This window comes from Varanus komodoensis, unplaced genomic scaffold, assembly GCF_004798865.1.
Source record: "Varanus komodoensis strain SLA01 unplaced genomic scaffold, ASM479886v1 scaffold3, whole genome shotgun sequence".
Classification (NCBI taxonomy): Eukaryota; Metazoa; Chordata; class Lepidosauria; order Squamata; family Varanidae; genus Varanus; species Varanus komodoensis.
In genome coordinates this window covers 19015294-19034030 of record NW_025335761.1, presented here as the reverse complement: position 1 = coordinate 19034030, position 18737 = coordinate 19015294, and the positions used below count along the sequence as shown (strand labels likewise).

Below are 18737 nucleotides of genomic sequence, written 5' to 3'. Positions count from 1 at the left end.
TGCTCTATGAACATTTTTAAGATCAAAGAGTGGGGTAAAATGCTTTAAAGCAAAAATACATTAAAGCAAAATAAATAAATTTAAAAACCATTTGCTCATGTGAGAACAATTCAGTGGGACAAGGCAATGTCGCAATCGTAGACCAAGGATCTACAGCTGATTCAGGCAACTGTTTCTCTGCTGAAGGCAGCATTCCCTCTGGGAATTCTTTTAGTTTTTAGCCAGTGGCAGGTGGGACAAAAACCTACGATCCTTTTGTCAGAGCCAGTGCTAAGTGGTACAATCCCTTCACCCTCTTTTTCACTCACTCCCTTTCCTGTCTGTCCCTCTTCCTGTCAGGGCTCTTTCGCTTTCTTCCTCTCTGCACAGCAGGCTACTACTGAAGGAACCAAAGCCTGGACTGAATACTGGCAGAGGTCTTTCAAACTAGGCAAAGGGCCACCTGATGCTAGTATTATTAGGTTGGGCTGCTGCTGTCATGAGCACCTCTCTCCCTTTTTCCCTTTCTAGCAGATCTAAACAGAATACAGTCCATTATTTGAGCTATACAGGTTCTTCTGATACTAAGTGCTTCATAAGAAGATTGTTCCCAAGACCCCTTCCTCCCCTCCTTTCATAAAAGGCTTGACTCCACCCTCAGGGAAGTTCACACTGCTTGTGGGCCAGAGAGTGGAAACACTGGTTGTTACTTAACTGGGGTCCTCATTCTGCCTGCCACCAGCTAAACACTTTACTTGTTACTGAACTGACACTTCTCCTTCTCAGACCTTCCCTGTTCTACAGTGTTCCACCCCAAAACCAAGGTCATTTGCCCCCCTCTCTACAACTGCACAGCTGGCCCACTACTGATTATAGCATCAAAAACCTGTGTGAAGGCTTTCTTCCACTCCCATTGTTCTCAAGAACTTCACAAGCAAGCTATTTATCAAGTACTTCTCTTTAAGGACATTTAGGCTCCTTGAATGGCAGTAGGCATTAGGTAGGAATTTTCCACAATACTCCTCCCAAAAAGAGAAAAGCTTAAAAAGCGGTAATTTGATGTAATGTTATGAAGCTAAAAGCCCATCTTTACCTACATAAACTTATTTCGTAATATTTGGTCAAGCACAATTGCAATCTCTCCTCACATCAGAATTGCCATGTGTTTCACTTATTATCTCTTAGAGCCACACTCTTCAAACCTTTATTATTTATATCTTGTGATTATATTGCCTGCTGTAAAGTTATATGGAGGATGAAGAGGGACACTCAACCTTATGGTATAAGCCCAAAATATCTGGAGGTCACTAGGCTGTGGATATAGGTCACAGGGATTGTGGTTGTTACTTTTTATACATTTACATTTCTGACTGTTAATGGCATGTTCATTCTGTCCACCTCTCTGACCCTTCTACAACTAGGGTAGAAGCCTTTGGTAGAGAAGCAAGCAGAAACTGGACCTATGAAACCAAAAGAATTCATACACTAAAACACAAACATATTTTTGGATTTTGTACTTATGGTACTTGCTAATACTGTTCACTTTGTGGTTTTTAGCACCAGAGCTCCAAATTAGTTCTCAATAGAGAACACATAATTGAAATAAAATAAATCTAATTTCCCTTTCCTAGACACCAAATAGGGCTCCCACATTATCATAACCCAGAAAAGAGACATCCCTTGTCCCTGTGGAGATACATGGTATGTAAGATACTTTCCCATACCAGTGAGCAGCAAGGGAGGCCACTGGAGGCATCTTGTCTATGGAGCCCCTTCTCTTCACTGGTGAGAAGTTCAAAATGCAGATGCAGGGATGGTCTTTTACAGGTGCCTCCTCCAGTTTACTATCTGACAACTGTACAATGCTACAGATTGCATTATCTATTTCTGCCCAACTTCTTCATGTGCTAACATTCCTGTGGAGCCTCTCAAGTGATGTTGTCTTGACCCAGCAGTGTCTGACATACTAAGAACTGTTGCATGCACATGCACACACAGACACACACAATATACCCCAACAAACATCCCTCCATTTGACTCCTAAGGTGATATGACTAGACATCCACATAAAACAACCACAACTGATTGGATAGTTACATCTTAAATTTACCTTCTGATCAGTAGTAGATGGCTCCTCAGACATCTTGTGGCCTCCTGAAGTTAGATGAGCAAAAACGTCAGGTGGATGTGCTTGAGCAAAATGGTTTCTTGGCTGGATCCTAGCTCTGGCTGCCTCTAAAGTGACTGAACTTGGAAATAGTTGTAATATACACAGAAACAGCCCCACCCTTTAGATGATTTTTTAAAGAAATACTTTGAAAGAGTGTTCATTCACATATAAATAGAAGGGCTTGGATTATTATTTGTTACAGGTTTACACTGTATTTTTACGGTGTGGCCAACTGAATTATGCACTTCAGTAGAAAACAAAATTCCAGAGTTCCCATCCTGTTCCCTGTTACCAAATCTGACCTTAGTACTTTTGCAAATGCTAACCCAAGCCATGTCAAAACTGTTGTTCTTATTAAATCCTACAGTGTTCACAGATACGTCATGTGTGCAAGTAACCTTACATAGAAATTGAGGAATACATGCCACCAAAAGTTTAGGGGGAAAGGTTTTGGGAAGAGAGGGGCATTGAGAGAAGTTGGAGACAACCCTACTGTGGCTTGGTTCCCCCTAAAATAATGTTAGCTACATTCGAGCTCAGCAGCTGAGACCTCCCTTAGATCTATCTTTCCAACCACTCCACCTCGTACACCCAGGCTATTAGTGAATGGTAGCTATCCTGCTGGAGCAGTACATCTTAGAAACTGAACTTCAGTAATCTCTCTGTAAGATGATCCACATCTGCACAGTTGGCACATCAACCTTCCTTCTCAATATCTTTCCTGGAGGATGTGAGAAATCCTGCTGGGAAGTTGAAAGATGAGCAAACATAAGGGAAATAAAAGTAAGAAATCCAGTGGGGAAACTATAGGAAGGCAGCTTTTATGCCAGCAGACAAATCCCATAGGTATTTGCATGTTTAAACTCTCCTAAAGCTAAGAGGATTAGTTGCTGTAAATTCTGCACTGTGTAAGGACTGGGTCTACTTTTTCTAAAATACATCATTTCATGATGGATGCCTCAGACCATGAATCTGAAATGGAAGAAAAGGCAGGATCAAAATTCTTAGCAGAGGTCCCAAGGCCATCAAGCTTTAAGATAAGCAGCTGGTGAAAACCAGATCACTTCTCGTTTGGGGACAGGGGGAGACTCTAGAGCAGTGATGGCAAACCTATGGCACGGGTGCCTGAAGGGGCACGCAGAGCCCTCTCTGGCGGCACGCAATCACCCCAGCAGCCATGCACATATTCGGAAAGATTAAGGGCGCCAGGCAACAACGTCACTCATTAGCCATGACTCGCCGAGCTTTCGCATGGCCGGTAGGAAATACACTCAGACGCCTTTTTCAGAGCCGGCCAAAAGCTGGTGGTCAGTGGAACATTGCCTCCTTGTGCTGGTGGTCAGCAAATTCAGGTTTTATTGCAGTGTTGGCACTTTGCAATAAATAAGTGGGTTCTGAGTTGCAATTTGGGCACTCACTCTCTAAAAGTTTCGCCATCACTGCTCTAGAGCATGAGGGTCAGAGAGGGAGCGATGTAGTCTAATAAGTTCTGTTGTCTGATGCCAGGTCAAGAGGGCTAGCCAATTAAGTAACATCTGGCGTTCCCATCATCTGGCCCATTAGCAGCAGGAATCTTCCTGAGAGTAGAGCTAACTGTATTTGGTAGGGAAGGGAGAAGGGATATTCAGTCTCAAATCAGTTCCTAGCATGAACAGAACGCAATCCCCATGTAGCTGGCTCATTAACTTGATGAATGTGTTTTGATCATGACCTCTACACCACCAGCTTTGTATCACCAAGCCAGTCCTGCCTGGCCCACTTTAAAAGACTGTAGTTAGATTCCTCTTGATTTTTTGGGTTCTTTTGATCACCTCTTTGATCAGTTTGCATTGGCTGGAACGTACTGCAAATTCAGCAGCATCCAAGGAAGTGCTTCTCCTGAAACTTGGGCTTCTCGTATCCAAGTCCAATGCCACTGCTCCACACTGAGGCACGTATGTCATGTCTCCAATCCAGCTCCCGCCACACTTGGCTTTGTGCAATTAGTGTCCCAGGAAGGTGTGTACGCCTAACTATATCAGATACTCTCTTATGTTCAGGTGAAACAAAGTCCTTCTGTATGTTCATCATCGGCCTTGCTGAGTAAGGAGGTCTGCGTTTCAGTAGTTTGCATCTTTGCCAGGCCTATAAATGGTACAATTTTAGCAGAAACTGCATTCATTTTAGACTCTAGCTTCACTAAAGGCAGCTTCACATATACATTTTGGGTTAATTCCATTTTCAGATTGGCACCTGACAAAAGGAAACACTTACAAAAGGGAATCACTTTTTCTATTTTTAAGAGCAATCCATGGCAACTTTGAATTGTTACTATAAATGAATATTTGTTCTATTAAAAAACAATGAAAGGTCATCTCTTTGTTGCCATGTATCCTCATTCATATGCACATGTGAATTTGCCTGCATGTGCTGGAACAATGAACATGGGTCCTTAACTAGAAAAGGTAATCCACACTGGATTTACGCATTGTGCTTCAGCAATGCAGCGAATAGCTACTGCTAACACTGCTTCCAAGAGCTAATTTCAAAAATATAGAATTTATTTGTGCAGGTTTTGTTTTTAACAGACATATTCAGGCATATCCACATGAGTTACAAAACAGAAAAATGGTTTGGTCAGTAAAGAAACACATTCAGTCACAACGCCATGGATTGGTTTTACCTGCTATGATGGAAATATGTTTACTGCAATAATGTGTGCTAACTGAAGAAAAAGTTTTAGCCTCTTTCTGGCAATTAAGAAACTGCAGGGGTAATGCAAAAAAGACCTATATGATAGTAAAAGATAGCAGCAATACCTGGAGGTATATATGCATATATAAAGCTTTCTCATACTGAATTGGTTCTCCATTGTGAAACAAGCCCACTTTTGTACAAAACACACTGGGATTCCTATAGCCTTGAACGGAGATACAGGATGTGGTCCTATCATTCGCCCCTCTGAACATGGCCCTGTCCAATGTCCAGCCTTGAATTTCTTCCCTCCCTGTACCAAACCAAGTATTCTCTGTGTCCTCACACAACTCATATGCAGAATGGCAAAGGATAAACTGTGCCTCACTTACTGCCTGGCTGGCACTGAATCTATGAATCAGGGCTGTCATCACAGCCTATTAGCTGCTGAGAGATGCCAGGATCTCCCAGCCCATGGGGGCCTGGGTGTTGGCCAGACAAAATTCCTTCCAAAGGTGGTGCCAGAGTTTGACCTTAACATATCAAGCTGTTTCTCTTCCACAAGACTTGGTCATGCCAAACACAGTCCTTTTCGAAAACAAAATGTGCTGAAAGATTTGGCTAATGAGTAATGGTTAATGCACTCAGGACACTATTGTATGTGGGTGCCCTTAGTCCTCTGAACTCAGAGGATTACCAGCATCCAATGGAGGGCTGGAGATCCATGGAAGCTCTGATTGCCTCCATACACCCCCTTGCCCTCCCAAACAATTAGATGGCCCATTGGCAAGGAGGGTTTTTTTTACCGAGGTTGCGCCAGAGATTCCACCTTTTCCCATCACTGTCTGGAGAGTGACTACTGGTCACAAGATTGCACCCTAAGGCTGCAGCCCTATGCATGTTTACCCAAGAATAAGCTCCATTTAATTCAGTGCGACATATTTCTGAGCAGTCATGCACAAGATTTCTGTGAATAAATATTGTGGTGATGCATGTGATGATTTTTAAAAACTTTTGTTTATTTATAAAAAGCTATGCCCAGTCTTTATGTCATTCACGCACATGATTCATTTAACTGGATTTTCCAAGAGAATAACATTTAAGCACTTTATTTAAGCAAATAAAGTATTGTAGTATTAGGTAACTGAACTGCTGGTTCATAGTAAACTGCATTCCTTGTGCACTCAGGATTATGTCATGGAGTTTCAAATAACACATTCCTAGATAGATTTACAAATGCCTTTAAGAAAAAGTCATTAAAACAACATAACTCAAAGTAGATTTGCATATACGCTGTTTTCATAGCTCTCACAACAACCGTGGCAACTTGACTAAAGCAGATCTTAGTAGGATTACATAATCTGGACTGTTGTACCACCTTAACAATTTGAACTTTCGAATGTTCGAAGTATATAAGCTTTCCTAAGTCATTTACAATATATTGACTGGGTTGATCCTGCAAGCTGCTATTCTGGGGCAGCATTTCATAGGAGGTGGCAGCACGACTTCTCATGCCATTCCTGGGCCCCAATTTCAACAGAGGGATTTCCTGTGCCCCATATGCACTTCAACAGCACAGTGCAGCTCTAAAGATGGTGAGAAGAGGGTAAACATTTTTTCTCCCAGAAAGTCTACTTGGAAAGTTAATTCTGTTTCTGATATGCATTATCTATGAAGGCCATTGCAAAGTTACTTTGGCTTTACATGAAAGTCAAGGAGGCTTGACATTGCCAAAAAAGTAGCAGTTTATGGTCCAGGATACAATATGGAGCTAGTCAGCTGTCCCACATCCAGGGCATGAGTCCATATTTCCCCCAAAGAAGCACAGCTCACTCCTTGTGCTACTACAGATTATGCCAGGCTGTAGAATCCAGATGCTGAAATTTAGTGGGAAGCAACACGGCCAAAGTTAATGCAGCTGAAAACAATTGAAACCATTTTATTGAACTAAAATTATTTGTGAACTGAAGGCAGCTAAGGACCTTATTCCTAAGCACGTTTATGCTGGAACAAAAATCTTATTGTGATGCTGCAGTCATGTTTCAAGGATAACAAAAAAAAAAAAAAGATGGGTTGACAAAACTAAACATTCTGGCGTTTAGGCATACTTTAAAGAAATGGACTGTGTAACTCTTGCATGAACCTGTCTTATAAATATGGAGCTTTCAGTCATCAGATGGAATGTGGGAAGCATAACTGTATAACAGCAATTCCAAACTGAAGTGCAATATGATTTGTAGCATCCTCCACTTTTTCAACATTTCCCCAATTCTCTGGCTACTGTGGAAAGGGGAGATCCTAATTCCTGAACCCTTTTCAGAACAGTTACTGTGAATTTCCACTATTTACTTCCCAATCATTATATTTGCATAGATTTCCATGTTGGGGTTTTTTTAAGTACTGTCCTGAAACTGTAGTAACTGCAGCAGCACTTGCTCCAAAAGGGAGCCATGAAAAGCAGGGAGCCAAAATCTCCCCTTTCTGAAGTAGCTAGAGACTCAGGGAAGTGCTGAAATGGTGAAGGACATTGAGAACTGTCAGCTTAGGTAAAATCAAAAAGATTACAATGTTAAGAGGGAGATGTCCATCTGTCCCCCCACATTTGGTACACTTTGGTTTGCTACCCCTCCCCCACCACTTTACCAATGGGACCCTGACCACTGTGTGAAAATTAACATCAGTGCAGTCTAGTATAGTCAGTTTTTCATCTACTCCACTTGACTGCCCCCTTTGACAACTTAATCAGACAAGGAATTTAACCAAGCAAGACAACAGATATTGGACAGCTCTTACAGCACACCTGAGCACTTGCATAAGACCAACAAAACAACTTTTTCAAAAGAAAAATATAAACACAATTCCACAATGGTGGTGAACAAAATGGGGTAGCAATTGGAGCAGGGAGAGGGAAATAAGATGGATTATCTTATCAATAGAGCAGAAAGTAGCTCTCTTGGGCCTTCCCCTGATGACTGTACTAAATATGGGCTTTGAAAAGGCAATGGAAACGATCAAGCAGCGCATAGCAGACACTGAGAGACAAAGCAATCTCAATAGAGCCTCAGAATTCTATCTTAGGGAGGACTACAGGCACATTGTAATAACTGCACCGTACCGCAAACAATTGGAACTTCACAAACACAGAAGGGCTTTTACCTTGGTCCACCTTAACGGACTCCCCTTGTCAGTTTTGGAGGGACAGTATTAAAAGAGCACCTTTGTCCCTGTGGTATGGAACAGACAGAAACTACAGAGCACGTCCTGCTGAGGTACACATTCTACAGGGCTATTCGTGCTGCACTCATTTCCCCACTGATGAATCATTTCCCAGGCCATATGGAACAACAATGTATCGATATACTGCTGTCTCACACTAATCCAACATTAACATACAGCGTCGTTAAATTCTTTGCGGCCGCGATGCGTGCCCAAAGACAGATCCTGAGGTAGTGTGGTTCTACCTAGTTGGACAAAAGACAAAGTCTGGGAATGCCACTTACTCAAGATGACTGATATGAACTATGGGAGCAGTATATTATGTCAAAGTATTTACTAATCCGACTGAGGTTTTATGACAGATATCCTTTAATGTATTTCCTTCTTTTTAAACATATATTTATTTATTTGAATGGAGCTGGTCTTTGGCCGTAATACAGTCTTATCTTATCTTATCTATCTAGATGTATCCCGCCAAGAAGAGTGCTGATACATACCAGAAGTGGCAGGAAGGCTGAGGGGAAAGAGGGGGATAGCAAGCCTTGGTACGCCCTATTGTCTGTTGGGCATACCATAGGCTGCTCAGTGAACAATTAATGCATCACAGCTTATTCACAGGGTGGTTTAGCATGAGATGCAAACCCATCCAAGCTGTTTTACACAATGCTAGTATCCTGAAGTTCCTCTTCCTCCTCACATTAGCATATCATGACAAAATGATTAAAGAAAACTGTGGTGTTTAGGAATTTCCCCAGACCTCCAGCACTTTCTGACTGCATGCTCTAACTTTGCTGTGCTCTAGTTCTGATTCTTTTAATGATTCTGAACATCCTGATCATTACTCTCATGAACTAAAAACAAGAACGTTATTTTTATAATTATTGAGGAGATGACATGGAAATAATATTTAACTCTAAATAAGTATGTACTGGAAGCATATATCATGTATGAAGGGTCCTTCCGTAGGAAGGACCCTGTGGGGCATGATGTATCTTGGTGCAACCCACAGTGAGTCACTATAGCTGAGGTCAAGTTCCAAGGAGTTTTCTTCAACTGCTACCAAATGTGTCTTTGTCTGGGACTCGTATCAACACTGGCACAAAACTGCTTCATTATGCATCATACTCACTCAGTCAACCAATTTAATAACTTTTAAGTTCTGACATTCAAAGATTGTTCTCCCTCCCTCTGTCTCTCTTTTACACACACACACACACACACACACACACACAAAGGACTTCACATGGACTTCACAGAGCTCCTTCTGAACAAAAGGAGTGAGGTGAACTTAAGTATCAAGTTGAACTTTATAAGTAGGGTTACATTTACAACTTAACCAAGCTTAACCTCTCAGCAACAGGGAGCTGAAATAGGGCCACCATCATATTTGCAACTGACTAGCTGAATATAACTGGCAGTTCCAGGTGGTGACAGTTGAAGATATCCTCAGAGGGTTCAGTGGGGTATAAGTGAGCATCCTGCCATGAATCTTTGCTGCCCTTGCCACTATGATATGGCATGGGCTAATTTGAAATATTTGGAAGAGTTTTGCAAATACCCGGGACTGGCAGAAAGACAAAAGGGTCTTTGTAGGACATGTGGGTCCTAGATCAAATCAAGTCAGAACTTGCTGTGGAAGGAAAAAAGACAAAACTGAGGCTATTCTACTTTGGGCATAACATGAGAAGGCAGGACTCATTGGAGAAGTTAATAATGCTAGAGAAATCCAAGGCAGAAGAAGAGGAAGCCCAAATATAAGATGGTTTGATTCCATAAAAGAACCCTCAGCCTTGAGTTTACAAGAGCTGAGAAGGGCTATGAAACTTCGGAAAGCACACATTCATAGAGTCACCATAAGTCAGAGGAAACATGATGGCACATAACAATTTGTATTATTTGAAATCATTTAGGATGTCTACTGTTTTTATTTAGGATTTCAACTACTGTTGTGGGACCAAACTCAAAACTCTCTGTGATGTGTTAAATGTATGCTAGTTTGGTTTGGTTTTGGTTTTGATTTTCTCTCGCATGTTTTCTTGGTTTGCTTCAGCCCCACTATGGGGATTTGGTTTTGTCCCCTCTCCCCACACCCCATTCCACCCCCACACAGAAGCCTGTATAATTCCATGCTTTGCTACCAAGTTATATTTCCATGTGTTGTTCTGAATTAAAGAAATAACAAAGTCATCCTACCTGTGGCTAAACAGTGCTGACATGTAAGTGGAAACTATTGGGATATAGAAGCCCAAGTACAGTTATGGCACTCCACCCCATGGACCCACAGGCAAAGAGGCTCTCGGCCTGTTTAAACTATGTTAAAGCATTCCAGGGACTCATTAGGAGCAATCACCATAGCTCACTGATAGAGAAAATGCCTTGCATGAAGATGGCCTGGGTTCAAACCATTTTAAAAAGAATCAGGTGGCAACCAGTGGCAAAGATTGAGGCTTGAGACTTGGAGAGCCGCAGCCAATCCGAACAGGCAATGTTAGGCTTTATTTCCATCTGTGTTGCCATCAGTTCTGAACCTCTTGAGAAAATCTGCAGGTGTGCAGGATTTGGTAGCCCTGGGGTGGTGGTCAGAGGGCTGTAGTTAAGACCCCAGTGGGCTGCATGCAACTCCCAGGCCACCTTTTCTGTACTCCAGAGCTCGAAAGACAAGTAGCTTAATGTATAAGGCAGCATCCCATTTCAGTTAAAAATGTACCCATCTGCATAAAAGGCCTTCCACTAAGAAAGGGCTTCAAGAATGTATATTGCTATATCTACAGTTGAAGGATCACAAAGTCAAGAAACAGTTTAGCCTCATATAAAAGGAACAAAGTTCCCATTTTGTGCATGCTTAAAAGCATACAGCATGGACACCTACTTTACTTTATATGGGGTTTTAGTTCTTAAATGAGCCTCTACAAATCCGGGGTAAACAAAGCATGTAAAGAATGTGTATTTCCTCCTGCAGTGAAAACAGAAGAAGACTCAGTGAAGTGGTGGGTTAAAGCCTTCATGTAGCAAAATCCCCACTGAAATTATTTCCTACAAGAATCTTTCTCAACCTGGTGTTCTCCATACCTGTTGGACTACAATTCTTATTGATCCCAGCCACCATGGCCAAAGGGAATGCTGAATGGACAACACCAGGCTGGAAAAGCCTGTTTTGTGGTGATAGACAACTAGTGCGTTGTTACTGCCTTTTGTGCAGAAAAAATTCACCAGCAGTAAGCTTAAACATATAATGGTAGTAGTGATTCCACCAGTAGTCTTCAAACTGTATGAAAATGCTTTTAACAGTGGATGAATAACTCCCCGCCCTTGTTTTCTAACAACTCTTCTTCTGCAGAGAATGAGTATCATGTTCTAAAACAGTCCAACCCATCATTTTGCTACTGAAATTAATAACTACGGGTATAAGGAAAGGGTGGAGAAGGATCCTTACTTATGAACATCCTGTATAGTGTGAGCTGTTATGGAATTTAAATTATGCATTCATTAAATGATCCTATTCTTTTTGTATTAGAATGGAACTGGTTCTCAGCTTAGAAAAATATACATATTGAAGTGCAAGCAATGCCTCTCATATATAAATGGAGATCATTCTGCACATAGGCTTAATACACGGTACTTTAAAAGGTTTGTTGTTTAACCTGTTGAGTGTTTTAATAAGCTAGGTGATTTTTATTTGTTCGCTTCCTTTTTATATTAAAACAAAACATTTTGGATTCATTTCATATTTTGCATTCTAAGAATGGAAGGGTTCCTTTCATCTACAGGAGGTGTCCAGGTTCGCTGATGGATGTAGCTGGTGCTGCTGTGCACTGTCTGAAAGTCTGTTAACGAGGGCTCCACAACTTCTGCAGGAAGATGTTGTCTCCACATCTTTCACCAGTGAGAACAACCCCTGAGCTGAATGCTGCCTAGGCCATGCTCTTGATGGTGGAATAAAGGTCTAGACCTAAACCACTGTAAATTATTTTGGTTATTCTAACAAAAAAGTGATATGTGAGTATTTCAAGTAGGAAAGAATAGACCAACACACACCTCTTTAATAAAGTAAATGTGACTAAATGAATGCCACCCACCACAAATAAGTTATTACCACAAAGCAGGAAATCGAGGGGCATTATGGGTTCCCTACACATCTGATGAGGAACAGGAATCTACTGAGAAAGTTAATGCTATGAACCCACTTCTTATGCTTGCCCTGTTTGTACATGTATAAACAAAGCTTTTAAAACAGAAATGCTATAAGCTTCCAGTGACCTCCTTCAAAGGAAACTGAATCCAGGTAAGATTTTTAGATTAAATACTTATCAGGGCCACTCAGAAGTTTAAAACAATATAAGCATAAGAATAAATAAAAGCAATGACTAGTAAAACAAGCATTCGCTCCTCCACCACCCCAAAATGCAGAAAGCCTTTGGCTATTGGGAGGTATAGTAATGAAATAAAACCTTTGGAGTAAAACCACTGGCAAGCCCAGAAAAATACAACTCTAATAAAAAGTCATGAGAAAGACTTTTCTGAAGGCTTGTAATAATTGGTCTTGATGGATTTCAGCTGATAATGTGAACCACATGAACCAATCACAATGTAACCTCCACTAAGTCCCAAGTGGCAGCATTCTGTGCCAGCTAAAGTTGCTGAACTGCCGTTAAATGCTTGTCCCCACATAGCAGCCTTTGAAGTTATCTAGGATGGACATCAGCCATACAAGAATAACAGGGACAAGATCAGATCTGTCCAGGTAAGGTCACAGCTGGCACAATAGTCTGAGTTAGATCAGCATGAGCACCTGAGCTTGCCCAGTTACTGATATACTTGGCCCTTCAAAGAGAATGCAACTTCATCTAAGAGGAGTTTATTTCCTACCACCAGCAACTCTATTGAATCTGGATTAAGGCTCAGATGGTTTGCCCTCATCCATCACCAAACTCTCTCCAAGCAATGATTCATAGAAACATAGAAACAGAGCGAGTCAGAAGGGGTCTCCTGGGCCATCTAGTCTGACCCTCAATACGGTGTTCTACAGTAGATCACTAGAAGGCAAAGAGAAAGAGCCAATCTCCACCATAAAGATACCACACTCCAAAACTCTGGATGACATCCCCCAGCAGTTTCTTATAGATCTTGAGAAGTAGCATCTTACTACCATCACCATTACCATCCCAAGGTAAAAAAGCCCGTCTTCTTAATTACTTTCCAATGTTAAAAGAGGGATGGGGTTCAGATAGTCACCCAGGCCTTGTTTCCTACTGCCAGGGAGGGACACTTGATCTTAAGTTAGGACTCTCTGTGGACTGGGTCCTAGTCTAGGAAACTACCGTGGACCATATCTCTCAGAACTCCTCAAATGCAGAAGCAAACAACAGCAGACCTGCAACTAGAAGGCACTATAAAATCTCTGAACTGTCCAAAGCAAAATTAATTCTAGGAGCCTATCCTTCTTCCTTTTTGGATCAACAGAGCAGGACCTTAAAATCCTTCAAGCAGAAAGTCCATCTTCCCCAATTCAAACCTACTGACCTCGGGGGTCCTGAGGTAGAGAACACAGTTCTAAATTGAAATACAGCTAGCCATGGTTCTAGCCTGGTCATGAGGCTGCCTTATCTCGCTACAACTATCTTAGAGAAGTTACATTCTTCTCTAAATGGGTTCCCCCCAACTTTGCATACTCCCCATAGGTTGTCAGGCCAGCTAGAAATAGTCTGTGCCAGTATCCTATAAAAAGCGATTTACAGGAAATGCTGCACCCCACAGTTTTACTTAATGAAAACACAAATGCTCAAAATTATGGAAAACATATTATTTATAAAGAGTTATTTTATTTATTATATATAAAAGTACTATTTTACATTTCTCTTCAAAAGTTAAAGCAAAACTTTGTGAAAAATAAAGTATCATTTTCTGTGAATTTCAAAAGGATGAACAAGATTTCTGTCCCAATGGTTCAAACTCAAAACAATTACTTAAGATAGTAAGTCCTCCATATGCAACAGTGTTAGCTAGATCACCTGGTGTTATCAGTGTAGTAATTAATTACATCATTCAAGATGAAATAATTGCATTTCATTTCTAGCAGCAGCAGCAACTTACATTCATAAACTGGATTTCATGTTTATTAGTGATACGAGAGTTTGTCAGTATTATAATATTAAAAATTTGCAGATTTTTGCTGAACACTGTTACTATGGGGTAGAGAAAGTAAGCTCTGTATAGAGATTTTCCCCAGTGATTTTTTAAGAAACTAGGCCCCCATGAGACCAAAAAGAAAAAATCTTCATTCGTCTTTCACCTGCTGAAAAAATTCATCTTCTCAGGGAAGAACAAATAAAAAGGTTTGTTATCCAGCCTCTACATTTTAGCAAGTACAAAACTGGCAAATCAAGTTCAGGACAAAGCCTAGAATTTTAAAATTGAGGTGCTAAAAGAGCCTCCCCTTTAATAAAATTGTAAATGCCTTAGTTTCACATTAAGTGAACAAGATAATTTGTGACTTCACTAGAATCCAAAGCACATGCTGTCAAAGTCGGAAAAAAAAATTGCCCAGATATTTTTCTTGCTCAGAATGAATAACATCGAGAATGTCAGCAAATTTAACTGTGCCTATGTTTTGAGGCTCAGTGAACAAAGCCTCATAATTTTCATTATGATTCAATTATCAAATCACGTCTGGAAAACTCAACAAAATCTGATGGTTGTCAAGAGAAAAAGAAAACACTTGCTGGCTAGTTTTGTTTCTATGGGTGCTTTCAGGCAAGGCTTTTATGACAGCATCACCCTGCTTCATTCACAGGATTTTGCAGAAGCTGGTTACTGAAGTCAATGGCATCTTCAGTTTGTCCATCTCCCACATATTTCCACTAATTTTTCTGTCCTGTCTTTTACTGCAGAGAATCCATTAAGAAAGAAAGCATGGAATGTCTATACAAGGCCTTCTCACTGGTGATGCTAGGAGTCTTGCATCTGTATGCACCCTGGAAGAGATTCAGTTCAAGAGTGTAGCTGAAAAGTATACCATAAAAGTGCACGATCACTCAATATTTGGTATGTCCCTGAATTCTCAACTTGGAGAGAGAATATTTATCCTGGTGGATATGCTGAGACTTAAATACTAGACCCTTTAATACTGGAAGACTGATGCCATGTCTGTTCACTATGTCTTTTGCTTACTTCAGAGAAACAACATCAGAAAAATGAAAAAGCCAGTTTTCTCTGAATATGGATGCACGTTTTATGTGTAATCTATAGAGAATTTAATAGTGCAATATCCATGCATGTAAAAAGAACACTTTGCAGGGTCTTTTAGTCCTACTTGAACATCACATAAAGCTCTGCAATCCATTCACAACCCATTTTTCAAGGAATTTTTGACATTCTACTTTTTTGCTTTCGCCTGCTTAAAGCCACACGTATTGCTTCCAAAATGCTGTCCTTGTTATTCAGTACATTATAGCAATTCAATTCTACCAGTTTGTTGAATTCATGGGGCTCATAGGTGAAGTTTAGTGTCCGATACGGTGAGTCTTTTCCCCCAATTTCAAAATCACCAAAGGATTTATCTTCTTCCAATTCACGTTCTATTCCTACAGACAAAGGAGGCACATTGTGTGAGGTCTGCCAGCCAATGCAAAATTACATTTACTTCATCTTTACCACGGAGCTGCCACTTAAAGCAAAATTTCCACAGTAACAATGTGTTTGCCTCTACCACTTTGGAGGTACAATTCATTTATAAAACTTCACTGTAAAAATGGTTTTCAGAATGAAGTTGAATGCTCCTCCCAGACTGTGTACTGGATTATGGAAAAAAAACATGTGTTCAAACATGTGAAGGTTTTTTTGTTTTAATTGGTTGGGGCAAAAGTGAGGAAACATTTTTATTGGAAACTTCAGATAAAAATTAAGACCTGGGTACTTTATAATATGTAAATACTGATGTCTTAAGATTAGCCTTCTGGTCTACCCTCCAGCTCCTATCATCCCCAACCAGCACAGTTAATAATCAGGGATGGTGGCGCGACAGTCAACAACGTGAGGCAGAGCTGGCCCTCACACGAAGGAAGGTAAAGCCCCCACCTCAGGCAGCGGAGCGAGAGGAGCCCTGAACTGCAGCACTCTCTCCCCATCCTCACCAGGGGGCCACTGCACCTCCTCCAGCAGGTGTCCCAGAGAGCACTGCCAGCTGCCTTCCACGGCGGCATTTGCCACAGTGAGTGAGCAGCCAACAGGGGCCTCCAGAACTGCCACCTTCGGGAGAACCATGTCTGGCTGAGCTGCATCAGGACTAACTCAAGGTTGGGAAAGTTTCCTTTAGAACTAAGTAATTATACAGTAAATTACTGAAATATTAATTCTCCAGATCTCCAGAACTGCATGACAGAACTGGTTGGTAGGGTACAGCATTATTCATATAAGGGTTAGTAATTTTCTATTCAAATTTATAAGTTTCACTACTTAAAATAGCCTGCTTTGAGGACACAGAGTTCATCCTGTCACTTAAATAGAAACTTTGGCTGTGCTCTACAATAGCTTCACGACCACACCAAAATCTAAGTTCAAAGTGATCAGTAAATCAATATTCTGCCTGGCAATCACAAAAAATTACATGAAAATGAAGGATATTTAAATACCCGGTGCTTTGAATTTGTGGAATGTGTCATTAACCAAAGGAAAATGAAGGATAATGGGAGACTTTGGGTTCTCAGCATCCATAAACACATAACATTCCTTGGGATTTTCTTCATCTTCTTTGTTCAAGACAATTTCTGGAAATGGAATATCCCGCTCTTCACAGTACTTTTGAGTCAAATGCAGGACCTGTAGCCAGAGAGGGAGAAAAGAAAATTATGCACCAATAATGACGATCTTTCCCCTTTATTTGAAAGTAGCACCTCACCTCCCCCAGTCATGCCCCCTTTTATTAAAATTATTTCATAGATAATGTGGAGACCTACTTGTACTCATTATTTGTCTTTAACCTCAGCAGCCCAGTTTGTGCAAATTAGGCAGGGTGGGCTGATGCAGAGGGGTCCCTGGGTACCTGCTGGCCAAATCCAGTAGGCAGCCCACCTTATACATGTCAAACTCAAACTGCAAGTATTTCCTACTTTGTAAGCTTCTGAAAGGCCGAACATATCCTGACCTGTGAAAGGCTAGCAAATCCCCAGATAATCATGATTTGAGAAAAGGGACTCATTTCTCCTTTTCTACAGGTAGTACGTGAACTTTCCCAGTAAATGGTGCAGTAAATAGTCCCAGTTTTTTGGAGGCATGCCAAGGCCTTCTTGCCTTCATTTTGTTAGGAAGAATACCACCAGAGATGATTGCCTCAAAACTGCCTTCTGCAATTATTCTGTAAATAACAGGGATAATTTGCTAAGGGAACCAAGCTGCTGCCTCAATGAAGCAGTTTGGCTCCACGGAAGTGGAGTGAGTACAGTCTGTATGCGACACGACAGACTCTGCACTAGTGGGAAAGAGGAACTTTAAATCCATGGAAAAAGGCTCTGACTTCTGTTCTTGGCCCACAGAGCACTGCTTTGCTGCTCACCCAGGCAAAATCAGAAAACTAAAGAGAACCCCCTAGCCTATTTAAAGAACCAATACAGCCAAAGAAAGGGAAGTGCAAGTAAGCTTTCATTTGCTTATATTCTGCTTCCATATGTCATCTCTGCATTCAATAAACTGCACATCATCTTTGACCTGGGTGGGTTTGTTTCATCCTAAGTATCTTCACATCTGAAGTGAGATGCCTTGGCTGGACCAGGCTGCTGGAGTTAACCCCCATTAACTTTATAATAGGTCTGGAGGTGATGGAAATGAACACGGCTGGAACTAGATACACAGTCATCTGTTCCTTAAATAAAACATACATTAGGAAGTCTTGCACTCTACTATCACCAGTTCAAAATGAGCCTCACCAACATCATAAAAGGAAAGTTGCACACTACCTGGGGCTTCAGTATTTTTCTCCACTATCTCACATAATATACATAATATTAATAACAACCCTAACCCTAACAAGGTAGGGGTGGCTCAGACTGCAACTCATTCAAGGTATTCCAGTGAACTCAGAGATTCAGGATGCAAATCCAGCTCTTTCCAGCCAAAGTCCAAAATGCCCATTTCCAGCTCTCCATTCTATGACTGTCTGCTTACTCTAATGTACTGGGCATTAAGTATATAGCTATGGGTCAACAGAGCAGCACAAGCAATATTTTTGGACTCTCCATGTCCATAGCCAGGGGGCTACCATGAAGAGCAGCTGCACTACACCACTGAAAGTAATTACATTACATAAAACTAACATTTGGGAAGATTTTTTTATTTTGTGTTTGCCCAGGATTTTCTACTATTCAAGATAGATGGGTATGGGAAGTATCAGGAACTGGATGGCAGATCTGCTTCTTCTAAATATCTCACCTCAAATGGTGCTTCCCAAGAGTAATTAAATGATAGGATGATGTCAACATCTCTTTCTGGCTGGAGCACCAAGGGAAAGGGAGAATTGATAGAAAAGCCACCATCCACTAAGTACAGATTCTCTTCCATTGGAGTCAACATATTTGGAAAAGCATCCAGATGAGTGCCTGAACAAAAGCAATATAGTAAAACACCACATACATTTCTTTTAACTTTGTTAAAATAGAAGATCAGTAAAGAACTTCAGTGGAAATTAACATATTTAAAATTTATTCTCCTC

General features: G+C 41.0%; 1 protein-coding gene across 1 annotated transcript in view; it reads right to left on the bottom strand.

Moving 5' to 3' along the window:
- Window positions 1–13837: 13837 nt before the first annotated feature.
- PLA2G4F (phospholipase A2 group IVF) overlaps window positions 13838–18737 on the bottom strand; it is a 34478-nt gene continuing 29578 nt past the window's right edge. The window contains exons 18-20 of the mRNA XM_044436843.1: window positions 18458–18624; window positions 16666–16852; window positions 13838–15618 (exon numbers count right to left, since the gene is read on the bottom strand). Coding sequence (XP_044292778.1) covers window positions 15392–15618; window positions 16666–16852; window positions 18458–18624 — 581 coding nt within the window. The 3' untranslated portion in view covers window positions 13838–15391. The remainder of the gene's footprint in view (window positions 15619–16665; window positions 16853–18457; window positions 18625–18737) is intronic.